The 21,484-nt window shown below is 25.0% G+C and overlaps 7 protein-coding genes across 7 annotated transcripts; 4 read left to right on the top strand and 3 right to left on the bottom strand.

Annotated features, from left to right (window-relative positions):
- Positions 1-54: 54 nt before the first annotated feature.
- On the top strand, positions 55-1,705 carry PCHAS_0612600 (HSP40, subfamily A, putative; the record flags this gene model as incomplete). Its single annotated transcript, XM_740807.1, has 2 exons — positions 55-120; positions 497-1,705. 2 exons carry the CDS (start codon positions 55-57, stop codon positions 1,703-1,705), a joined length of 1,275 nt encoding a protein of 424 aa, XP_745900.1.
- Positions 1,706-2,816: 1,111 nt separating this feature from the next.
- PCHAS_0612500 (eukaryotic translation initiation factor eIF2A, putative) lies at positions 2,817-4,673 on the bottom strand (the record flags this gene model as incomplete). The annotated part of the gene is made up of 1 exon (XM_740810.2): positions 2,817-4,673. One exon carries the CDS (start codon positions 4,671-4,673, stop codon positions 2,817-2,819), a length of 1,857 nt encoding a protein of 618 aa, XP_745903.2.
- A 2,250-nt stretch (positions 4,674-6,923) lies between these two features.
- PCHAS_0612400 (conserved Plasmodium protein, unknown function) lies at positions 6,924-7,871 on the top strand (the record flags this gene model as incomplete). The annotated part of the gene is made up of 3 exons (XM_016797487.1): positions 6,924-6,983; positions 7,113-7,358; positions 7,455-7,871. 3 exons carry the CDS (start codon positions 6,924-6,926, stop codon positions 7,869-7,871), a joined length of 723 nt encoding a protein of 240 aa, XP_016653435.1.
- Positions 7,872-8,254: 383 nt separating this feature from the next.
- On the bottom strand, positions 8,255-9,700 carry PCHAS_0612300 (peripheral plastid protein 1, putative; the record flags this gene model as incomplete). The annotated part of the gene is made up of 1 exon (XM_734523.2): positions 8,255-9,700. One exon carries the CDS (start codon positions 9,698-9,700, stop codon positions 8,255-8,257), a length of 1,446 nt encoding a protein of 481 aa, XP_739616.2.
- A 1,018-nt stretch (positions 9,701-10,718) lies between these two features.
- PCHAS_0612200 (glutathione peroxidase-like thioredoxin peroxidase, putative) lies at positions 10,719-11,599 on the top strand (the record flags this gene model as incomplete). Its single annotated transcript, XM_737018.2, has 3 exons — positions 10,719-11,006; positions 11,165-11,335; positions 11,456-11,599. The coding sequence occupies 3 exons, from the start codon at positions 10,719-10,721 to the stop codon at positions 11,597-11,599; spliced, it is 603 nt and encodes a 200-aa protein (XP_742111.2).
- Positions 11,600-13,901: 2,302 nt separating this feature from the next.
- On the top strand, positions 13,902-18,308 carry PCHAS_0612100 (non-SERCA-type Ca2+ -transporting P-ATPase, putative; the record flags this gene model as incomplete). Its single annotated transcript, XM_726496.2, has 1 exon — positions 13,902-18,308. The coding sequence occupies one exon, from the start codon at positions 13,902-13,904 to the stop codon at positions 18,306-18,308; it is 4,407 nt and encodes a 1,468-aa protein (XP_731589.2).
- Positions 18,309-19,640: 1,332 nt separating this feature from the next.
- PCHAS_0612000 (polyubiquitin) lies at positions 19,641-20,946 on the bottom strand (the record flags this gene model as incomplete). Its single annotated transcript, XM_016797486.1, has 2 exons — positions 19,641-20,530; positions 20,919-20,946. 2 exons carry the CDS (start codon positions 20,944-20,946, stop codon positions 19,641-19,643), a joined length of 918 nt encoding a protein of 305 aa, XP_016653434.1.
- Positions 20,947-21,484: the final 538 nt, after the last annotated feature.

Here is a 21,484-nt window from a genome sequence, read left to right as displayed (position 1 = left end):
GTAAACAATAATTAAAATTTGAAGAAACAATCATAAATTAAAAATTAATTAAGAATGTTTTTCTCTTCGGGTTTTCCATTTGACTCTATGGGGGGACAACAACCCCGTAGAAAAAGAGAAGTAAGTATAAAAAAGATAACTTCATTATTTACAAAATTTCGATCGAATTTATATGCATATATACATTCTACATATATCTACCCAGTTTATATATACTATACAATTTTATTCCTAGCACTAAGATGTTAAAGAAAATCATTTTCCTATTTTTTTTTTTTTTTTTTTTTTTTTAAATTCGTATACTGTTTGTTACGTTCTTATGCCATGCTTGTATGTGCTAAGGGGAGTGGTCATACTTTTGCCTGATTGGCAAGCTGTTTTGAGATATTCCCTTTTTTTATGACAATAATAAGATTCATAAAATGGATTGTTACAATAATTATAAGTTTATCTCGTATTATTCTCTTCATATTCTTTTTCTTACCCCCATTTTTAGGTGAATAACTCAAAGTATTACGAGTCTTTGAATTTAAAAAAAAATTGTACAACGGACGAAGTGAAAAAGGCATATAGAAAGCTAGCTATAATTCATCACCCAGATAAAGGAGGTGATCCAGAAAAGTTTAAAGAAATATCAAGAGCTTATGAAGTTTTGTCAGACGAAGAAAAACGAAAATTATATGATGAGTATGGTGAAGAAGGATTAGAGGGTGGAGAACAACCAACTGATGCAACTGATTTATTTGATTTCATATTAAATGCTGGAAAAGGAAAAAAGAAAAGAGGTGAAGATATAGTAAGTGAAGTTAAAGTTACTTTAGAGCAATTATATAATGGTGCAACAAAAAAATTAGCTATAAGTAAAGATGTTATATGTACAAATTGTGAAGGACATGGAGGTCCAAAAGATGCAAAAGTCGATTGTAAACAATGTAATGGAAGAGGTACAAAAACATACATGAGATATCATTCAAGTGTTTTACATCAAACGGAAGTAACTTGTAATGGATGTCGAGGAAAAGGAAAAATCTTTAATGAAAAAGATAAGTGTGTTAATTGTAAAGGTTTATGCGTATTAAAAACTCGAAAAATTATTGAAGTATACATACCTAAAGGTGCACCAAATAAACATAAAATAGTTTTTAATGGTGAAGCAGATGAAAAACCAAATGTAATAACAGGAAATTTAGTTGTTATATTAAATGAAAAACAACATACAACTTTCAGAAGAGAAGGTGTTGATTTATTTATGAGCTATAAAATTTCTTTATATGAATCTTTAACAGGGTTTGTTGCCGAAATTACACACCTCGATGAAAGAAAAATATTAATAGATTGTACTAACGCAGGATTTATAAAACATGGAGATATACGAGAAATATTAGAGGAAGGAATGCCTACTTATAAAGATCCATTCAAAAAAGGAAATTTATATATTACCTTTGAAGTCGAATATCCTATGGATTTAGTAATTACTAATGAGAAAAAAGAAATACTTAAAATATTAAAAAAACAAAATGAAGTCGAAAAAAAATATGATATCGAAAATACAGATTGTGAAGTTGTTACATGTAAAGCAGTTGATAAAGAATATCTAAAACAAAGACTTGCAATGCAACAACAACAACAGCAACAAGATGCATATGATGAAGATGGTCATCAACCTGATATGGAAGGAGGTCGTGTTGCTTGTGCTCAACAATAAAACCAACCTCAAAATTGATAACTCCTATTTTGGTTTGGCATAAAAAGAAAATAAGTGCGAAAATCGGAGTATACTATGGGGAATACATATTGACAATTCTCTATTTTCAAAACAAATATACAACCAACTTTTTTAATAAAAAAACATTTTCAACCTTATTAAATAATAAGTGAAGAAATACCCATATATCTTAATCCATTCTTTTTAAGCTACTATATGGATAAGCGAAATCAAAACTAGAAAACATCAAACAAATATAGAATTGGCACAATTGCCATATTTAAGAAGTCTCTTAATATATACTAGTAAATGCTTGCATAATATGCGACGACTAATGACTAGTTATCAAAAATTGTAATTCCATAAAAAAAAAAAAAAAACATAATCAGTACACCTAAAAAGTAACATAAATATAGTTAAAAAAGGAAACATATTTATGGGTGTACAAAATGCTAAGATAACAATATAATTTTGTATTATGTCTAATAAAATAATTATATATATATATATAGAGGATGTATGTAGGAAAATATAATATATTTAAAAAAAAATTAAATCCCTTATATTTTCATTTCGTTTTTTTTTTTCCTCTTTTTTTTGGGTTTTTGCATAAATTTTAATTTTGTGACATTTAGGGCTGAATAAATAAATGCATATATGTTGTTCTTAATTTTACACACATATTTTATGTATTTATTTTTATTGCATTTTTTATTTTTTCTTTATACAAATATTACAGCATTTGTATATACATATATATATTTATGCATACACTTGTGCATTGTAAACTTTTAAAAGAATCTATTTTAATTTAATATTGACAGCATTCAACTGTTTGTTCTGCTACCAAAAGGGGTCGACATTTTCGAACCCCCAAAAAAAGGAAAAACGAATTGTGGTAGCAGTAATACCAAAATTATGATGTATATCTGTTTATGGCACTACACAACTAGCCAAGTTTAAAAAAAAAAAAAAAAAATATAGCTAAAAATGAGAAAAAAAAAAATACACACACAAAGGATAATATATGAAGCAAAAATCCAATTTCAAAATTGGTTGGCTTATTTTCATCATATGATTGCCCATTTAGCTAGTTAATTATTTTTCCCTTTTAAAATGGCTCTTTTTTATCTTTATTTTTTGGGGCTTTTTTTTTTTTTTTTTTTTTGTTTGTTTTTTCTTCAACAACAAAATTACAGCCAGGTGGCAAACTGGGTTTGGGAGGTCTAGCCATAATTCCTAAGCCATTTAAAGAAGTTTTTGCAGTAGATCCAGGGGCTTTATAAATTCCAACTTTTTTAGAATCAATTCCTAATTGTTTATTAATATATTTTTGTAAATCAGAATTTGGATTTATTGAAATATCTATTGGTTGAGATTTAATTTTATTAAATGGTAAAATAATAACATTATATAATTCATCAAAATCTAGTTTACTAACGATTAATCCATTATATTTATAAATTTTTATATTATTATCTACTCTTAATCTAGGATGTGTAGTAGCAGTTAAAAAATGTTTATCATCATTGAAAAATTCACATATAACAGCACAAGAAGATTTTGTTTTTGTAATTTCCTTTTTATTTATTGTATTCCAAATTGATATATCACCACTTAAGTTCCCAAATCCACCAGTTAATAATAATTTTTCATTATAGTTTAATTTGAGAGTATTAAATTTATGTTTACCATACGAATGAATTATATTTCCATTTTTATCATGTAATACAATATCTGCTGGTATTTCACCTTTACATACATAAAATTTATTTTGATTATATGACCATATAGTATCATATATTAAACCTTTATTTGTCATAATATTAACATCTTTTAATTGTATTGTATCTATAAAATATAAATTACTTGATCCATAGTAGGATTGTTTTTCTTTATCAACTTGTGTATGTATTTGTAATAATAATGATGTACCATTTTTGTTCCATTTTAATTTTATTTCATCGGAATTAAAAAAGTTTTTTGAATATATATGTTTACTTAAATTATCTAAGTTAAATATTTTAAATACTGAAGAATTTCCTTTTGTTCCTCTTTCATAAGTAGCTAAAAAGACTTTTCTTTTATTTGGACTTCCATTATTATTTTCACCATTCTCTGTAATATATTGTTCTGGTGATACTTCAAAAAATTCGATATGCTCTAGTTTTAATTTATCGGATATAACATTAAAATTATTGTCTTTATATATATATATTTGATTATTTATTAAACATAAACAATTTGATTCACTATCTGTCCATTTAAAAAACGGCCAATTACTATTACTATAACTATTTAATGCCATTTCATGTACTAAAGATTCATTATAAATTATTTCATCTGTTTTTGTAACATTATTATGTTTGTTTTCATTCTGTTCGGTTTGTTCTGAATTTTCTGCCTCCTTGTTATCTTTTTTTTTTTTTTTTTTTTTATTATTTTTTCCACCAATTTTGTATATATACAGATTTTTATTTGATATATCAGGTTTATATTGGCAATGTAAAACAATATGAGAATCTCTAGGACTAGTAACAATTCTTTTTATTTGTGTTTTGGTTTTTATATAACTAATATGTTCATCCGTTTTTATATCAATTATTTCTGCAACATTTAGATCATTCTTTCTGACAAGTATTATTTTTTTATAATCACGAGTACAAGTAGCTAGTTCCACACCTTCATATTCTCTATATATACTAATACCCCTATTAATTAAATAATCATTATTAAATTTGTTACTTGATCTTTTTAAAGGCGTAATATGATTGTTTGTATTATTTATGACACCTTTTGGAGTTGTGTCATCATTTTGGCTATTTATAGTTTCACTTCGTTTTATTTCTTCTTCGATATCAGATATTATACTTTTACTAAATTCAGCATTATATTCATATATAGTAACTTTATTTTTGCTAATTGCGAGAAAATATAAATTATCGTTGGCTTCATTACTTCGTGACATTTTGTTACATTTCTTTACTTTTTTTTTTTTTTTTTTCACCTTACTTATATATACTACTATATCTATGTTATTTATTTGACCTGCTTGTTCAAGGCTTAATTTCAATTGACAGATTTATGCCTTTTTCATCACTTCCTTAAATACTTTTTTAAAAACCTTTTAAAGCTGTACCTTAATAGTATTATACTTAATTTTTAATAAAATGGTTACCTTATTAATATAAGTTTTCCAACACTGTGTGTTATAAATATTTTTATTCATAAATACAGAATATAACACTATTTTATAACTATATTTATCTAAATAATATATTCCTTATTGGCTTGTATAAAAAAGTTCTGAAATTGTATATTATTTGATATATTCATTCCCCAAATATTTTAACGATCATATTTTATTTTTTTTAAATCATTGCAACAATTTTATCATTTTACCCTTAAAATTTTATTTGTATAAATATTATTTTTCATAATATATTTCCCACATATTTTTTTACCATATAAATAGTATTATGTATTATATATACGCATGTATGCATTAATATTTTGGCTTGCTTTTTTATTATTTAATTTTTAGGCCAAAGGTCGCTAGTTTAATTTTAAATTAATTTTTTTATTCCCCTAAAAATATTCTTTTTATACCTTTATGCATACAACATTTTTGTTTTTTCTTTTCCTTAAAAAGCCAAGTACTATACATTGGATGGCTTAGTTAAATACAAACAGTTAGAATAAAAAAATGAATATGCATAGGCATATATATATATAAGCACAATAGCAATAAAGCTTGAATTTCCAAGAGTTCTATAAAATATTAATTGTTAATATGACTAGCCATTTAATACTAATAAAAATAAAAAAAGCTATTTAATAGCATGTTCAGGTGTTCATGTAAAATTATACTTATCGATGTTGCTATTGTGGGGTCATAATTGACACCTAAAGTGAGTCAACAATGTTGCATATATAATTATCACATTGCATACAACAAAAAATGTCTTTATTTTTTATGTATAAAAATGTAAAAATTGTGCAAAACAAATGAAATGATCCTATAATTATTAAAAATGTGTATATATAACCAAAATATGTTATGCTTTTTTAAAAATTCAATATAAACTTCATTTCATATGACCCTTTCCTTCCATTCTTTTATTTTTACATTTTAAACTGCACAATTAGAGGGAAAATATAGACAACTAGCTAAATATTTTTTTTTTTTTTGCAAAAATAGCTCATTCGAAATAAATATACGTTTACACAAGCCCAAATATGGGGGCTTAAATAAAAAGACATATAAAATATTAGCTTATTAACCTGTTATTCCATCATATTTTATAATATTTTCTTATATTTGAAATTGGTAGTTTCCTCATTTAATAATAAAAAATAAAAATAGACGAATAAAATAGGTGTGTAAAATTGGGAAAATATATGACCTGTTCATGTTTTTTTACTCTTTTAACTAATTTTGTTAAATATTGCATGTACAAAAATAATATTGAATAATGACTGATATTTATTAATCTATATGTAGAATGTGTATATTCACTATATTAAAATCAATGGCTTATAATATGAGATATTCTTTTAAAATAATTTAAAACATGATAAATTGCTGAGAAGGAAAACATGGTTCTTTTTTGTGAGTATTAATAATACATTTGTTCATACTCTCTTTACAGTTCAATAAAAATGCACACACAAGTATCATTATATCCTCAAACAAATGAAATAACTACATAGATATGAAACATTAATTTTTATTTAGTACATAATTAATAAAAATAAAATATTATTTTAAGTCAATGACTCTCTTTTTCCTTTTTTATTTTTTCTAATTCTACAGACATGATATTTTATAATTTTTTGCGGTACCATAGTAAAATATTTTTACCTCTTCCTTTTTCTTGGTAACATATGTATATTATTGTGTGAATATGTGTAAAACATATTTTTGCAAGAAAGGAGAAAAGAATATATAATAAATTTATAACTATTATTCAAAATGTTTCATTCTATCCAATAATTAAAGAGAGAAAAGAAAAAGGGTATACTATATTAATAATAGATTTCTTTAGCTGTCTCATAATATATGTGAAGTTTTAAGAAGCAAAAGAATTATATATAATGGGCATATACCATTTTTTGTTTTCCATAGCATAATTTTCCTCAAATTTATATATACATTTTTACAATATTTAATTATAACTACTTTCTCTCATTTTGTATTTGTCACCCGAAGAAAAATATGAATGTTTCATTATGGATAAGTATTTTGTTTTTTTGGATACTTGCTTACTCGGAAATTGTATAGAAAAAAAAAAAAACATCATCCGTAGTAGTAATATATTCGAATAGTGCTATATCATTAGGTAGTAGAAATGTTTCTTTTACCATTTTAAGTAAACCCAATTTATTTATTTTTTTATTTTTATAGGAAAAAATAACACCAATGACAATAATTCACAGGAATACAAAAAAAAAGGTCATGCTAAAATCATGGTTCGATTTAGTAAAAGAATCAATGGATTTAATTAAAAGGATGTATAATATAAAAGATACAGAATTAAATGAAAAAGATTTAATAATATGGTCTAATGGAAAAATAATGGATAAGAAACGTTTCAAATCGCAAACTTTTAGGGAAGACTCAAATTATATTTATTTGTTCCTGTCTACTAAGGTGGGTTTCATACAAATTGGAGTTGTGCCCTAATTATATTTGCATAGCATATTTATTTTTTTATTTATTTTTATTTATTTTTTTTCGTCGACCCAGATCGCAGAGGAACACTGCATTACCAAGGAAAACGTCTACAAACAAGTAATTGGAAAAATTCAAAGGTACAAGAATATGGTTACAAAGTATTTCCAAGGAGTTGATAAAGAAGAGAATCCAGAATGGGCATCTATGAAAGAATTATTGACATTATTAATAAAATCAAAAGAGTTAAGAAATCTTTTAGTGGATATAAAAAGAGAGTATAAAGTTGAATCAGCTAGACAAAAAATTCTTCAGCTTGTTCAGGAAAATAAAAATTATGTAATATTTTTTGACATATTACAAAGAAATAGAATTATATATGATATACTTGCTAATGCAAATCAATGGAAAGAATTTGTAAATGCAAATTTTTATAATATAAAAGAATTGATCAATTTATATTATCCTAATCAGGATGACGCCTATTTATAAATGCAACCTGAATCGAGATAAACCATTTTTTAAATTAAAAAAAAGTAAGCATACCATGTATAGTATTATGACTATAACCCAATTGATAACAAAATAGTAAAACCTAAAATGCATGTTTAAAAAGTTTATTCAAATAGCATAAGCTTTATAGTTATATAATTAAAAAAAACAAAAAAAAAACGGCACAGCATATATGCATGTGACGTGAATATATAAATTGTGAGAAGCAAAAAATATCTACTTCTTATATCCATTAATTAGCATATAATTATTCAAAACATTTTAAAAAAAAATGATAACTCCAAATAACAAAGTTAAAAATAAAAGTAATCATGATTCAGAAACATTTATGTGGTCTACTCTACCCACATTTATTGTGCCTCTTAAAAATTTAATGATAATGAAAGCCCAAGATTACCAAAAGGAAGAGCTTTAACGAATCCATACGAACCCAATAGATGCATAGAATCATCTGGAATGCAATTTAATTTTATATTGAATTTTTTTTTAAGGTACTGTGTAGATATATTTAAATTTGTATCTGGTATTCTATAAGCAATAGAACAATAGAAAGGGGAATATTTTCCATTTCCTCCATCAATAGATGATTCTAATTGTTCTTGTAATACTTCAATTTGTTTTTGTTGATTATCTATTACTCTTAATATATTTTCATAATGCTCGTTTTTTTCAATGTCTTTATAAAATTTTTTTTTTTTTTTTTTTGTTAGATCTTGTGAAAATTTTTTAAGGTAATCTATAATTTTTTTAATATGATTTTGATATTTATCAATAGATATGTTATAATTAAAATTTACTAGCATATTACTTTTTTTTTCTTTTATATTGTCATATATAGTAAAAATATATTTATCTGGTTGTAAATTATTTAACTCTTTTTCAAATGAAATAAAAATATTATTTATATTATTATAAAAAGAAACATAATCTGTATTATTAGTTTGTTTAGAAATTATATCTTTAATCTCATTTAAAGCTTTTAGTTTTAAAAGTTGTAATTTTAATTTTAATATGTGTAATAAATGTTCTTCAATTATGCTAGCTATTTTTACAAAATATTTATAGTTAGCTAAATAATATTCATTTTTAGTATCTTCATAATGCATTTTTTCTATTTCATTTATATATGTAACTTTTTTATAATTCTTTTCAAACTCTTTAAATATATATTCAAAAAACATTTTGAAATCTTTATTATTTTCTATATATTTTGTTTTATAAAAAAAAATATTATTTAACAAGCTTATCATTTTATCCATAACATTTTTTAAGTGCTCTGTATATTTTTGTATATTTTTCAGAGCGTCTTGTGGGTTTTTATTCATGTCTAGCACAATTTCAGGATAGGTCTCGCCCTCATGGCTAGTCTGACTATCTTCACCCCTTTTCTTTATGTCATTTTTCTTTATGCCTTTTGCTTCACCCTTGATAACATTTTCAACCTTCCCTTTCCCATCGCTTCCACCTTTCTGGGTGTCACTTTTGGGGGTAGCAGTCTGATTGCTAATGGGAGAGACATTTGTTTTTTTCTCTCCTTTCTCATCGTTTTGCTTTTTGAATATTGAAAAAATCGAGCAAAGCTTGTAATGCTGTAATTTGTAATTTCTTCGTTTTCTTTTTTTCCAGTTATGAATATAAAAGTATTTATTTATATCATTTTTTTTCCACCCATTATAATTGTATGTATGGTTTCCCCCTTTAGTATAATTTAACTTTTTTGAATTTATCAAAATATTGCGTGTACATATAGTTAATAATATTAATAAAAGGGGTAATGTATTTAAGACGGTTTTACTAGCTAATTTCATTTTTTTTTTTTTTTTTTTTTTTAAAAGGCTACTCGTATTTTTACTTATTTTCAAAAAAAGTAAAATAAATCAAATGAGACAATGCCAAGCATACGCATCATTTCCTTAAGACTATTATAATAGTTTGATTTGTGTGTATACAAATTGAATATGTATTAAGGAAGGTTATATAAATATGGCCATAGTGTGACGTGGATATGTATTATATTTGAGGTAGCCATAAATACTTAAACACAATTTTCAAAAATAAAAAAATTATAATTATTCTATAGCATTATTAATTCTTATAAATCTATTATTATATATACTATAAAATTGTATGATATTTATTTCTTATATTATTTTTTTTATATAGATTTTTCAATTTTTTGCCACACTTCAAAAATGCCAATAAACAATTTTTAAGAAATGCTCACAAAAAAGAAAACAAAAAAAATGTTATACAACAAAATGAATAAATATTATATTCAGAATATTTTACTCTTTTATCTCCTCACATTTTAAGGGACAATTTTTATTTTTTTTACTAAGGTTTTTTTTTTTTTCTAACCCTTATATAATATTGCTCGGGGATGAGAGGAAAAGGAAAAATAATGCGTATTGTATATTTAATAAAAATTAAAAAAAAATTACAAAATAATTATTAATTTATTTTTTTATCATAATTATGGATTTTGTTATTCATTTTTATATTTTATAGTCAACATTTTGCCTGAACAATTTGAGAATTATAAATGAAAAATTTTTAAATATATCCCATAAAAATATAATTTTGCCTTTAATAATATTACAATAGTATATTTGATAATTACCGCATAGTTGTTTTGCTTTACTGCTTTGCTTTATTATGCCCGTTTGATGACAAAAAGAAAAAATAATTCCCTTTTTCGCCATTATACGTCGAGAAAAGGTCAAATAAATACCCCCACCTTTTTAAATTCACAACAGTATTGCATATACGAAGATAAATTTGTTCTAAAATAAAGTTCAAAATATTATCTCTTTAAGGGTTGGCACAATGCGAATATTATTAATAATTAAATTATGTATATTATTTTTAATTGCCGGTGAAAATTTTATCACAATGTTTCCCTTTTTTAAAAAAATAACGGTATTAAAAACGGAGTTGAAGCCATCTCTATATGACTATAATGTAAAGTCATTAAATGGAACCGATGTACCAATGTCAAACTACAAAAACAAAGTCTTAATTATTTTTAATTCCGCATCAAAGTGTGGATTAACTAAAAATCATGTTAATCAATTTAATGAATTACATGAAAAATTCAATGATAAAGGATTAGAGGTTAGTAAATGCATTTTAACTTTACATGTATAGCTTTACCAGTGCAGCTGTGTGCAAATATACAAACTCATTGCATTTTGTTTGGTAACATATTTATTGATTATACGAAATATGATTCAATATACCTATGTATATATGCACATTTTGACCTTTCGCAGATTTTGGGCTTCCCTACATATCAGTTTTTTAGCCAAGAATTTAAACAAAGTTGCGATATCAGCCAATTTAATCAAGAGAAAAATATAAAATACCATGTCTTTGCTCCTGTTGAAGTTAATGGGGAAAATACCCACGAACTTTTTAAGTACCTTAAATTTAACTGCAACGAGGTTAGTCATTTATCTGGTCCCTATTGTGTGTGCATTTTTAAAACGCTCCATAACGAACCATACAAATGCGCAAAATAACAACCCATTTTACCTTTTTTAATTCATACTTTCCTTTTTCAGATGCATGATGAAAACGGTGTACTAGAAAACATCGGATGGAACTTTGGAAAATTCTTAGTAGACAAAAATGGAAATGTAGTTAAGTATTATTCTCCAAAACTTAGCCCAATGTATATGGAAAAAGATATTACCGATTTATTATAAAATCATTAACCGTAATTTTTATTTATAAAAAAATAGTATTATAACATTTTCACTTTCTACCTCTTTAACGAATTGAATAAATCCGTTGTTTAGAAATTCGAAAATTAGTTGGAGACACAAATTTCGCATATATACCCATAATGTACCACCTTCACAGGTGTTATACATTTTACATAATATAATTTTTTTAAATGAATATATAAAATAAAAATTCATAAAAAAATCAATTATTTCTTTTATACAATTTATAATCTTTGTGTCCTATATATCATATGCTTTATATAAAATATATAAGCATTAAAATATTTAATTTTTTATAGTAATATATATGTGCATATATTTTTGTTTTGCGCATTGTTTTAATATATTTTGTTATTTTCCGTTTTTATATGGAAACTCTATTCAATATATATACCCACAAACACATAACACCAATTTCATACAATAAATGTATGTTACTTTTCATTGTTAAAAACATGTATTTTTTTTAAATAATTTACAAAAGTAAAAGAAAATAAGAAATTGCCATAAAATATCGAAAACATAAAATGGTTATTATTTTTTTTTTAGACGATTTTTTTTTTTATTTAAAAAAGTAAATATATATAATGGCTAGCTAGAATAAAAAAAAAAAAAAAAAAAAATAATTTCCTACTTTTTTTGTTCATACTATTTTTCATATTTCAAGGTTTTATTATATGGTTTATGATATATGACCGATTCGATGCTTTAATATGTTAAGTTGTTTCGGTATCCCGTTTTTTTTTTACTTATAACGGTTTTTTTCCAATATACAACATAATAAATGTCTACATTAGCTTAGTTGGTAACGTAGGATATATTTACATATCTGTGTAAATTTATATTTATTTTTTAATAACAAAAGGAGGACAAATAAATATATAATTTTATTATAATTATACAAACTATAAAATTTGCATAATTAGCAAAATGAGTAATATAATAAAAAAAATATTTCTATAAATTTTTGAAAAAATCACTTACATATTTTATATAGGCATATATATAATGTATATTGTTTTTATAATATGTTAATAAAAATTGTAATAAACAAAATAGAAATAAAGCGAACAAAAATAGTATGCATAATATATACTTACTAACGGAATATATATGGGAAGAATTGCATGTAATAATCCGCATTTGCATATAAAAATATCTATTATATATATAAACTATATATATAATCGTATATATTATTTACATATATTTAATAAATATGCAATATTTTTGATTATTTTTTTATAACTAAATTTATAGCTTTTCTATACCCATTAGAAATTTTAGTATATATAAAAATAAATTTTTTTTTTTCCCTGATCTATATATATTCTATTTATTTGCTTCGATGTAGCAACATTTAAAATTGCAATTTTGATAATTTCCGTGATATTATATATATATTTTTTTTTAATAGTGATATTAAATTCTTTTGTTTTTAAAAGAATAATTAATCGAAAATAAATTTGTTTTATATATAATATTTATTATAGATATTTGTAGTAACAAGTTTGTATGAATATGAGATAATATATATTCATATAATATCCAATAATTATATATATTTATTTATTTTAAATATACATAAAAAAATAAATATAGTTATTGATAACTTATATAGAGAATATAAAAAAAAAACAGAAAGAACTCTAAACATGTTTAACCTGATTATATATCTTTCTATATGATTAAAATATTTTTATAAAAAAAAAATAAACTACATTTTATTACATTATTCGACTTTGTTTATCATTTCATATATATAATATTATATTATTATATACTAATTTGTGAAAGCAACAAACATAATTTTATGTATACATAACTCAAGCATACCTACATTATATTTGCTTTAAATAAGCCAAATTTATGAATAATTTTTTTTTCTCTCATAAATGGCAATTTTATACTATTAAAAATTTTAAATATGTAATGTTATTTTAAAAAAGTTGTCTTATATTATTCTTAATATAAATAATTATGTATTGTCATTATTCAATTACATGAACAGAATTTATTGAAACATATATAGTTACATTGCATAGATATGGATTTCTATATTATATGACTTTTATACTGCAATTACTGAGTAGATAAGATAATATTTTGCATTTCATACCAAAGTCAAAATTGCATTATACAATTATTTATAATAGTTGCCCCACCGTTTACTATAAGAAACAATTTTCAAAAAAAAAACAAAAAAAAATTTTGTGATAACACATATTTTTTTTTCGTTTTATGCTTGATTTAAATACCATTCCGTTTTGATAAAAACGTTATGAGTTCAGAAAGGCAAAGCGTGACTCCAAACCGCGCAAATATACAAGGGGAAGACAATAACAACCAAAATAATCAAACACACGATGTATTAAACTCTCCTGTAAATAGTAATTCAAATATCAATGAAAATGGCCAAGGTATAGTCGAAGCAAGTACAAACGGTGTAAATACAAATATGCAAGATACTCAAACCGGAGAAAAAACAGGTGATGAACCTTCTATAGAACCAAAAATGATATCACCAGAAGAGAGCGAAAGGCCAATGTCAAGAATCGAAAAATCCAAAACGGAGAGACCAAATGCAGGTAGAAGAAGAGCAGAAAGGAAAAGGCTCGAAAAGGCGAAGACCGAAATGCTAAGTGCTGATAAAATTGGGAACGCAGATGAGAAACCAGATGAAGTTAAACAAGCAGAGGAAAGGGTACGGTTCGAAAAGGCGACAACCGAAATGTTAAGTGCTGATAAAATTGGGAACGCAGATGAGAAACCAGATGAAGTTAAACAAGCAGAGGAAAGGGTACGGTTCGAAAAGGCGACAACCGAAATGTTAAGTGCTGATAAAATTGGGAACGCAGATGAGAAACCAGATGAAGTTAAACAAGCAGAGGAAAGGGTACGGTTCGAAAAGGCGACAACCGAAATGTTAAGTGCTGATAAAATTGGGAACGCAGATGAGAAACCAGATGAAGTTAAACAAGCAGAGGAAAGGGTAAGGCTCGGAAAAGCCAAGAGTGAACATATAGGTAGTGACAAACGAGGGGAAGAAATAGAAATGATTGAAAGATCTAAGACGGAGAAGCCAGCTAGAAAAAAAACAGATGTAGAAGACGAACCTAATAAAGAAATGTTGGTTAAGGAAAAGTCAAAGGGAGAAAACGAATTAAATGCTGAAAAAGAACAAGACGAAGGATATCGTAATCATTATGCATCTGAAAGTATTGAAAATTTATGTAAAGAATTTGATTTAGCAGATGTAAATACAGGATTAACTTTTGAACAAGTTAAAATAAATAGAGAAAGATATGGAGAGAATTTTATTGAAAAAGATTCTGTAACCCCAATATGGTTAATATTTTTGTCACAATATTATAGTCCAGTTGTTATGTTATTATTAGTTGCAGCAGTGGCTAGTCTTGCATTAAATGAAGTTGTAGAAGGAATATCAATTATTACTATTGTTACATTAAATGCTTGTTTAGCTACTTATATGGAAAAATCATCAGGAGATGCTATAGCCAAATTAGCTGAAATGGCTTCGCCACAATGTACAGTACTAAGAGAAGGACAAAAAATGATTATACCATCTCGTGATGTTGTTGTAGGAGATATTGTTTTAGTAACAGCAGGAGATTCAATATCTGCTGATTTAAGACTAATAGAAGTTATAGAATTGAAAACTAACGAAAGCTTATTAACAGGAGAATCAGAAGATATTAAAAAAACATTAGTTCCAGCTGATTATACAACAGCTTTTTGCACAAACTTATGTTTTGCTACTACATCTGTAACAAATGGATGTGGTAAAGGTATTGTTATATCTACAGGATTGAATACTCAGGTTGGTAAAATAGCATCACAATTAAAAAAATCAAGTGAAGGAAGTAAATTAACACCATTACAAGTTTCGTTAAATAGATTGGGAGGATTGATAGGATTAATTGCTATTATTGTTCTTATGCTTATTATTACGTTAGCTATTTTAATTGATTATAGAGATCCAGCACATGCAGATAAAGATCCATTATTAGTAATAATAATTATTGGTGTTGGTTTTGCAGTATCTTCAGTACCAGAAGGATTACCTATGGTTGTTACAATTACATTATCTGCTGGAGCAAAAGATATGGTTCGAAAAAATGCAAACGTTAGAAAGTTACCAGCTGTTGAGACTTTAGGATGTTGTTCAGTTATCTGTTCTGATAAAACTGGTACTTTAACAGAAGGTAAAATGACAGCAATTAATATAGTCACATTTTGTAAAAATTCTAAATTAAGTGATAAAAACGATTTGACAAAAACATATGATTTTTATCCAACCAAAGGATTTGAACCCCATGGTGGTATTTTTGATTCGTTAGAGTTAACAAGTGAAATTAAAAAAAAAATAGTTCTAGCTAAAAATAAAAATATATCTTATGATACGATTTTACAAAATTATGGTAATCCAGAAAATAAAAATTTAAATGTATATAAAACAAGATCATTAATGCTAGCTGCTTATTTAAATTCATATGATACTACATTATCTAAAAATTCTAAAACTGCAAAATGGGAAATACAAGGTAATATGAGTGAAGGTCCTATCGTTGTTGCAGCTGCAAAAGCAGGATATAACATCTTTAACAATTCTGAAAACATTGAAGATAATTATCTTAAAAAATTTAAAAGATTAGAAGATTTAGAAATCACATTTAATTCATCCAGAAAAATGAAAGTCATATTTTATAAACTGATTGAGACTAATAAATTTGAAAAGATGAATTTAAAAAATAATCAAGCAAATGTTAGTTATACACATATAGCATTCATAAAAGGAGCACCAGATAAACTTATAGATATAAGTACACATTTGATAAAAGAGTCTCAAAACGAATTACAAGTTTCATGGGATAAAAAAATTACAGATAATGAAAAATCAGTTTTAGCTAGCAAAAATATTGAACTATCACAAAAAGCTTTGAGAGTTTTAGCTATATGTATTAAACCTTTAACAGATAAGCAAATAGAGCATTTAAGAAAATTAGAAGATGCAGATGAAAGATTAGAATTTATTAAAAATGATGAACAAGGTGGATTTATACCTTTAGGTTATATTGCATCATTTGATCCACCAAGATCTGGAGTTAAAGAAGCTATACAAACTTGTCGAAATGCACAAGTTAAAGTTATTATGATTACAGGAGATCAAAAAACTACAGCTATTGCTATTGGTAAATTAATAGGGTTAATTAGTAATAAAAAACCAGGAGATGAAGAAATAAAGGATAATGAAAAAGGGGGTGAAGAAAATAGTAACGTTATTCAAGCTATCGAATGTTCAGAATTACATGTTAATAAAAATCCTAATGAACCTATTTTACCAGATGATGAATTAGATAAATTTGTTGATAATGTTTTAATATATTCTAGAGCTCAACCAGAAGATAAAATAACTATTGTACAATCTTTAAAAAGAAAAGGATATTTGGTAGCTATGACAGGAGATGGTGTTAATGATGCCCCTGCATTAAAAGCAGCAGATATTGGTGTAGCTATGGGAATTAATGGAACAGAAGTTGCTAAAGGTGCATCTGAAATGATTCTAATTGATGATAATTTTTGTACAGTTGTTAGTGCTATAGATGTAGGAAGAACTATATATTCAAATATTCAAAAATTTGTTTGCTTTTTACTTGGAACAAACATCGGAGAAATTTTATACTTATCTGTTTCTATAATTACACAAATGCCATTTCCTTTAGAAGCATTACAAATATTATTTTTGAACTTAATGACCGATGGATGTCCAGCTGTTGCTTTATCAAGAGAACCACCAAATGCTGATAATATGAAGACCCCACCACGACCTAAAAAACAGCCAATTATGACAAAAAGATGGTGGTTATATGGAATTATACCTCATACTATTTTTGAAGCTATATGTGTTTTATTATCATTAGCTTTTTCATTATATATATGTACAGGAAGTTATACATTAAATGATATACATAATTCATGTAGGACTGTTAATATTCCAAATAGTTCTAACCCATCAGAATCTTTTGAATATAAATATTTTTGCAGTACTTATGAATATAGAATTTCACCAGATTATATTGGCTGGATAACAAATTTGAATTTTTGGGACCCAAGAGAAGATAAGCCAGTAACATTTTGGGGAGCAGCAAAAGGAAAAATTGAAAATATTACACCAACGCATGAATCAATACATCCAGATATAAGAATAATTATGCAAAATGGTTGTTTCGGTGATTTACAAACAGATGAATATGGTTGGTGTAAACCATCAAGTAGTGCAACCGCTGAAAGTAGTGATGAACATGTTAAAGGTGCATTTAATAGACATTTTGAAGACATATCATCAAAGGGTTCAAAAAGAGGTAGAACTATTGCTTTTATATCTGCAGTTTGGTGTGAAATGCTTAGAGCATATACTGTAAGAAGTTGGGAACCATTTTATAAAGTTTTTAATAGAAATATGTGGATGCATTTTGCTTGTAGTATATCAGCTACAATGACATTTTTATCTACATGTATTCCAGGAATCACAGCAATATTAAATACAGCATGCTTATTATGGTGGCAATATTTATTGGGTATATTCTGGGCTATGCTTAATCTCATTTTAGATGAAATAATTCCAAAAGTTATATACAGAAGAAAATATATGTCAATAAAAAATTAGAATATCCATATACCGTCATTTTTTATTTTTTCACAAACTTTATACAGAAATAAGAATATCAAATAAATACGTAACAAATAATCAAACAATATAAACAAAGATGAAATGAAAATAATCAACCAATTAACAAATATCTTTTTTTTTTATAATTTTGTTTTCTTTATCATATTCTATTGGCTTTTTAATAAGTACATAAACACAATATCCTATCAAAGCTGGTTTGTTTATTAAATTTCACCTTATCTAAAATTCATTTTATTTTGTTGTTTTATTCTATTTTTATTTGGCATTATAAAAAATAAAAATATAATTTTTCCACAAAATGAATGATGAAATACGAGAAGAACATGCATCGCAAATGTGTCAAGGCACAATAATAATCGACCATTTGAACTCAGTGATTGATATATTTCTTACGTATGGATATAATATTATTATAGTTCGTATTTATCTGCCTGCATATATTAAAATATATTGTGGTTTGATACATGCGTATGCATATCATTTTTATTTATTTTCATATAATAATTTGATATAATATATTTCTTGAGAAAAACAATTACCTGAGCAAATATTCTCTACTATATTCTATTTTTATAATCAATCACCTCTCTATAAAACAATACACCGATTCCCCACATATCTATTTGCACAATATGTGATATTTTTTATTTATTTACATTGTATGCATAATAACTTTGTATTTTTAATGAAGTATGCATGAATTTTTTTATAAGGAACTTTTAAAAAAACTAAAAAAATTTTTAAAATAAAAATTGTAAAAATAAATTTTAAAAAACAACAATTTAGTTGTAAAGTAGGTCTACAATTTTCTCAACATATTCCACCTTTATAGACATGAAAAACAAAATTATTCTTAAAATTTTAGAGGACATATAAGCTACTACATAATAAAATTAAATTTGGTTACTTAATAAGTTTGATATTTCAAAAAGGGAATATATACATGCATATACATATACACGTATATTTACTTATAAAAGGGAACTAAAATATAATTTCTTATATTTCTATGAAATCGTAAAAAACATATAATATATTATTTATATATTCAAATTCAAAAAAAAGATATAAACCCAATATAGTATAGCACATATCAGTATACGAAAAACTATAAATATTTTAACAGCACATGCCAAATGAAAAGGTCAATGTTTTTTAAAAAAATAATAAATGCATAATAAACTATATGTGCATACAACACAAACTTTTAAATTTTTTTTATAAAAAATTTAATTAAGTTGCATAACGACGTAATAATTTTTATACTACACGTAAAAAAAGAAAATAATATGATACGATGCCGAACGATTAGCAACCTCCTCTTAATCTTAAAACTAAATGTAAGGTAGATTCTTTTTGAATGTTATAGTCAGATAATGTTCTACCGTCTTCTAATTGTTTTCCAGCGAAAATTAATCTTTGTTGATCAGGTGGGATACCTTCTTTATCTTGAATTTTGGCTTTAACGTTTTCAATAGTATCTGATGGTTCAACATCAAGAGTAATTGTTTTTCCGGTTAATGTTTTTACGAAAATTTGCATACCTCCTCTTAATCTTAAAACTAAGTGTAAAGTCGATTCTTTTTGAATGTTGTAGTCAGATAGTGTTCTACCATCTTCTAATTGTTTTCCGGCAAAAATTAATCTTTGTTGATCAGGAGGAATACCTTCTTTATCTTGAATTTTAGCTTTAACATTTTCAATGGTATCAGATGGCTCAACATCAAGAGTGATTGTTTTCCCGGTTAAAGTTTTTACGAAAATCTGCATACCTCCTCTTAATCTTAAAACTAAGTGTAAGGTAGATTCTTTTTGAATGTTGTAATCAGATAGTGTTCTTCCATCCTCTAATTGTTTTCCAGCGAAAATTAATCTTTGTTGATCAGGTGGAATACCTTCTTTATCTTGAATTTTAGCTTTAACATTTTCAATAGTATCAGATGGTTCAACATCAAGAGTAATTGTTTTCCCGGTTAAAGTTTTTACGAAAATCTGCATACCTCCTCTTAATCTTAAAACTAAGTGTAAGGTAGATTCTTTTTGAATGTTATAGTCAGATAATGTTCTTCCATCTTCTAATTGCTTTCCAGCAAAAATTAATCTTTGTTGATCAGGTGGGATACCTTCTTTATCTTGAATTTTAGCTTTAACATTTTCAATGGTATCGGATGGCTCAACATCAAGGGTTATAGTTTTTCCTGAAAAAAAGAAAACATTATTATGTGTATAAATTTGTTTACAAAAATATATACATTCGCTAGTTTGCTATTTATGGCAAGCAATCTCGATTTGTAAAATTACAATTTTATGTATTTGCCACATGTGCAATAATATAGTGGCGAAATAAGTTTTTCGAATAATTTAAGGATTAATGATGGAAATTTAATACATAATTTCGCTCACAAGAGAGAAAATAAACAATCAGTTCAATTCCATACAGCAGTAAGTATACATAAAAATCACAATAGCTTAATATATATTGTTGCAGTTATTTTTACACATATGTAGGTATAACAATAAAAACATGCTTATATTATACGTATAAGAGTATATGCATAATTATGAGAATGCTATTAGCTAATTTACCTGTTAATGTTTTCACAAAGATTTGCATTTTTGATAAAGGTATACTCTATATAATAAATTCCGTGTATCAATTTTGATAAAGAATATAAATATATTGTTTTTTATTTATTAAAAAAACACTGCTTATATATAATATAGAGAAAGTTACTAATTATATAAAAATATATATATGTAAATGGTATTTGATTTAACAAAGCATATAAAAAATATTTAGCAAAATGTATGAAATATTTTTTAGTTAAATTAAAATAATTTTTGGAGTTATTTCGATTTTAATATAAAATTTTTAACGTATATATTTCCCTTAAATTTATATATAAAAATAAAAAAAAAATAAATAAGAATTTATTTTTTCGCTACATTAAATTATATAATTTATGTACAAAAAAAAGTATTTCTTAGTTTTTTTTTTTTTTTCAATGGGGCCAAAATGGGGAAGTATATTTATTTTCTGCACAAATAATATAGTCATAATATTATGTACATATAATATTGCATTGTATATATATAAATATATGTGAATACTTTTTTTTTTCTTTTTTAACATGCAAATTTAATTTTAAAAA

Source organism: Plasmodium chabaudi, assembly GCF_900002335.3.
Source record: "Plasmodium chabaudi chabaudi strain AS genome assembly, chromosome: 6".
In the NCBI taxonomy this organism is placed as follows: Eukaryota; Apicomplexa; class Aconoidasida; order Haemosporida; family Plasmodiidae; genus Plasmodium; species Plasmodium chabaudi.
This window is presented reverse-complemented; position numbering and strand designations above follow the sequence as displayed.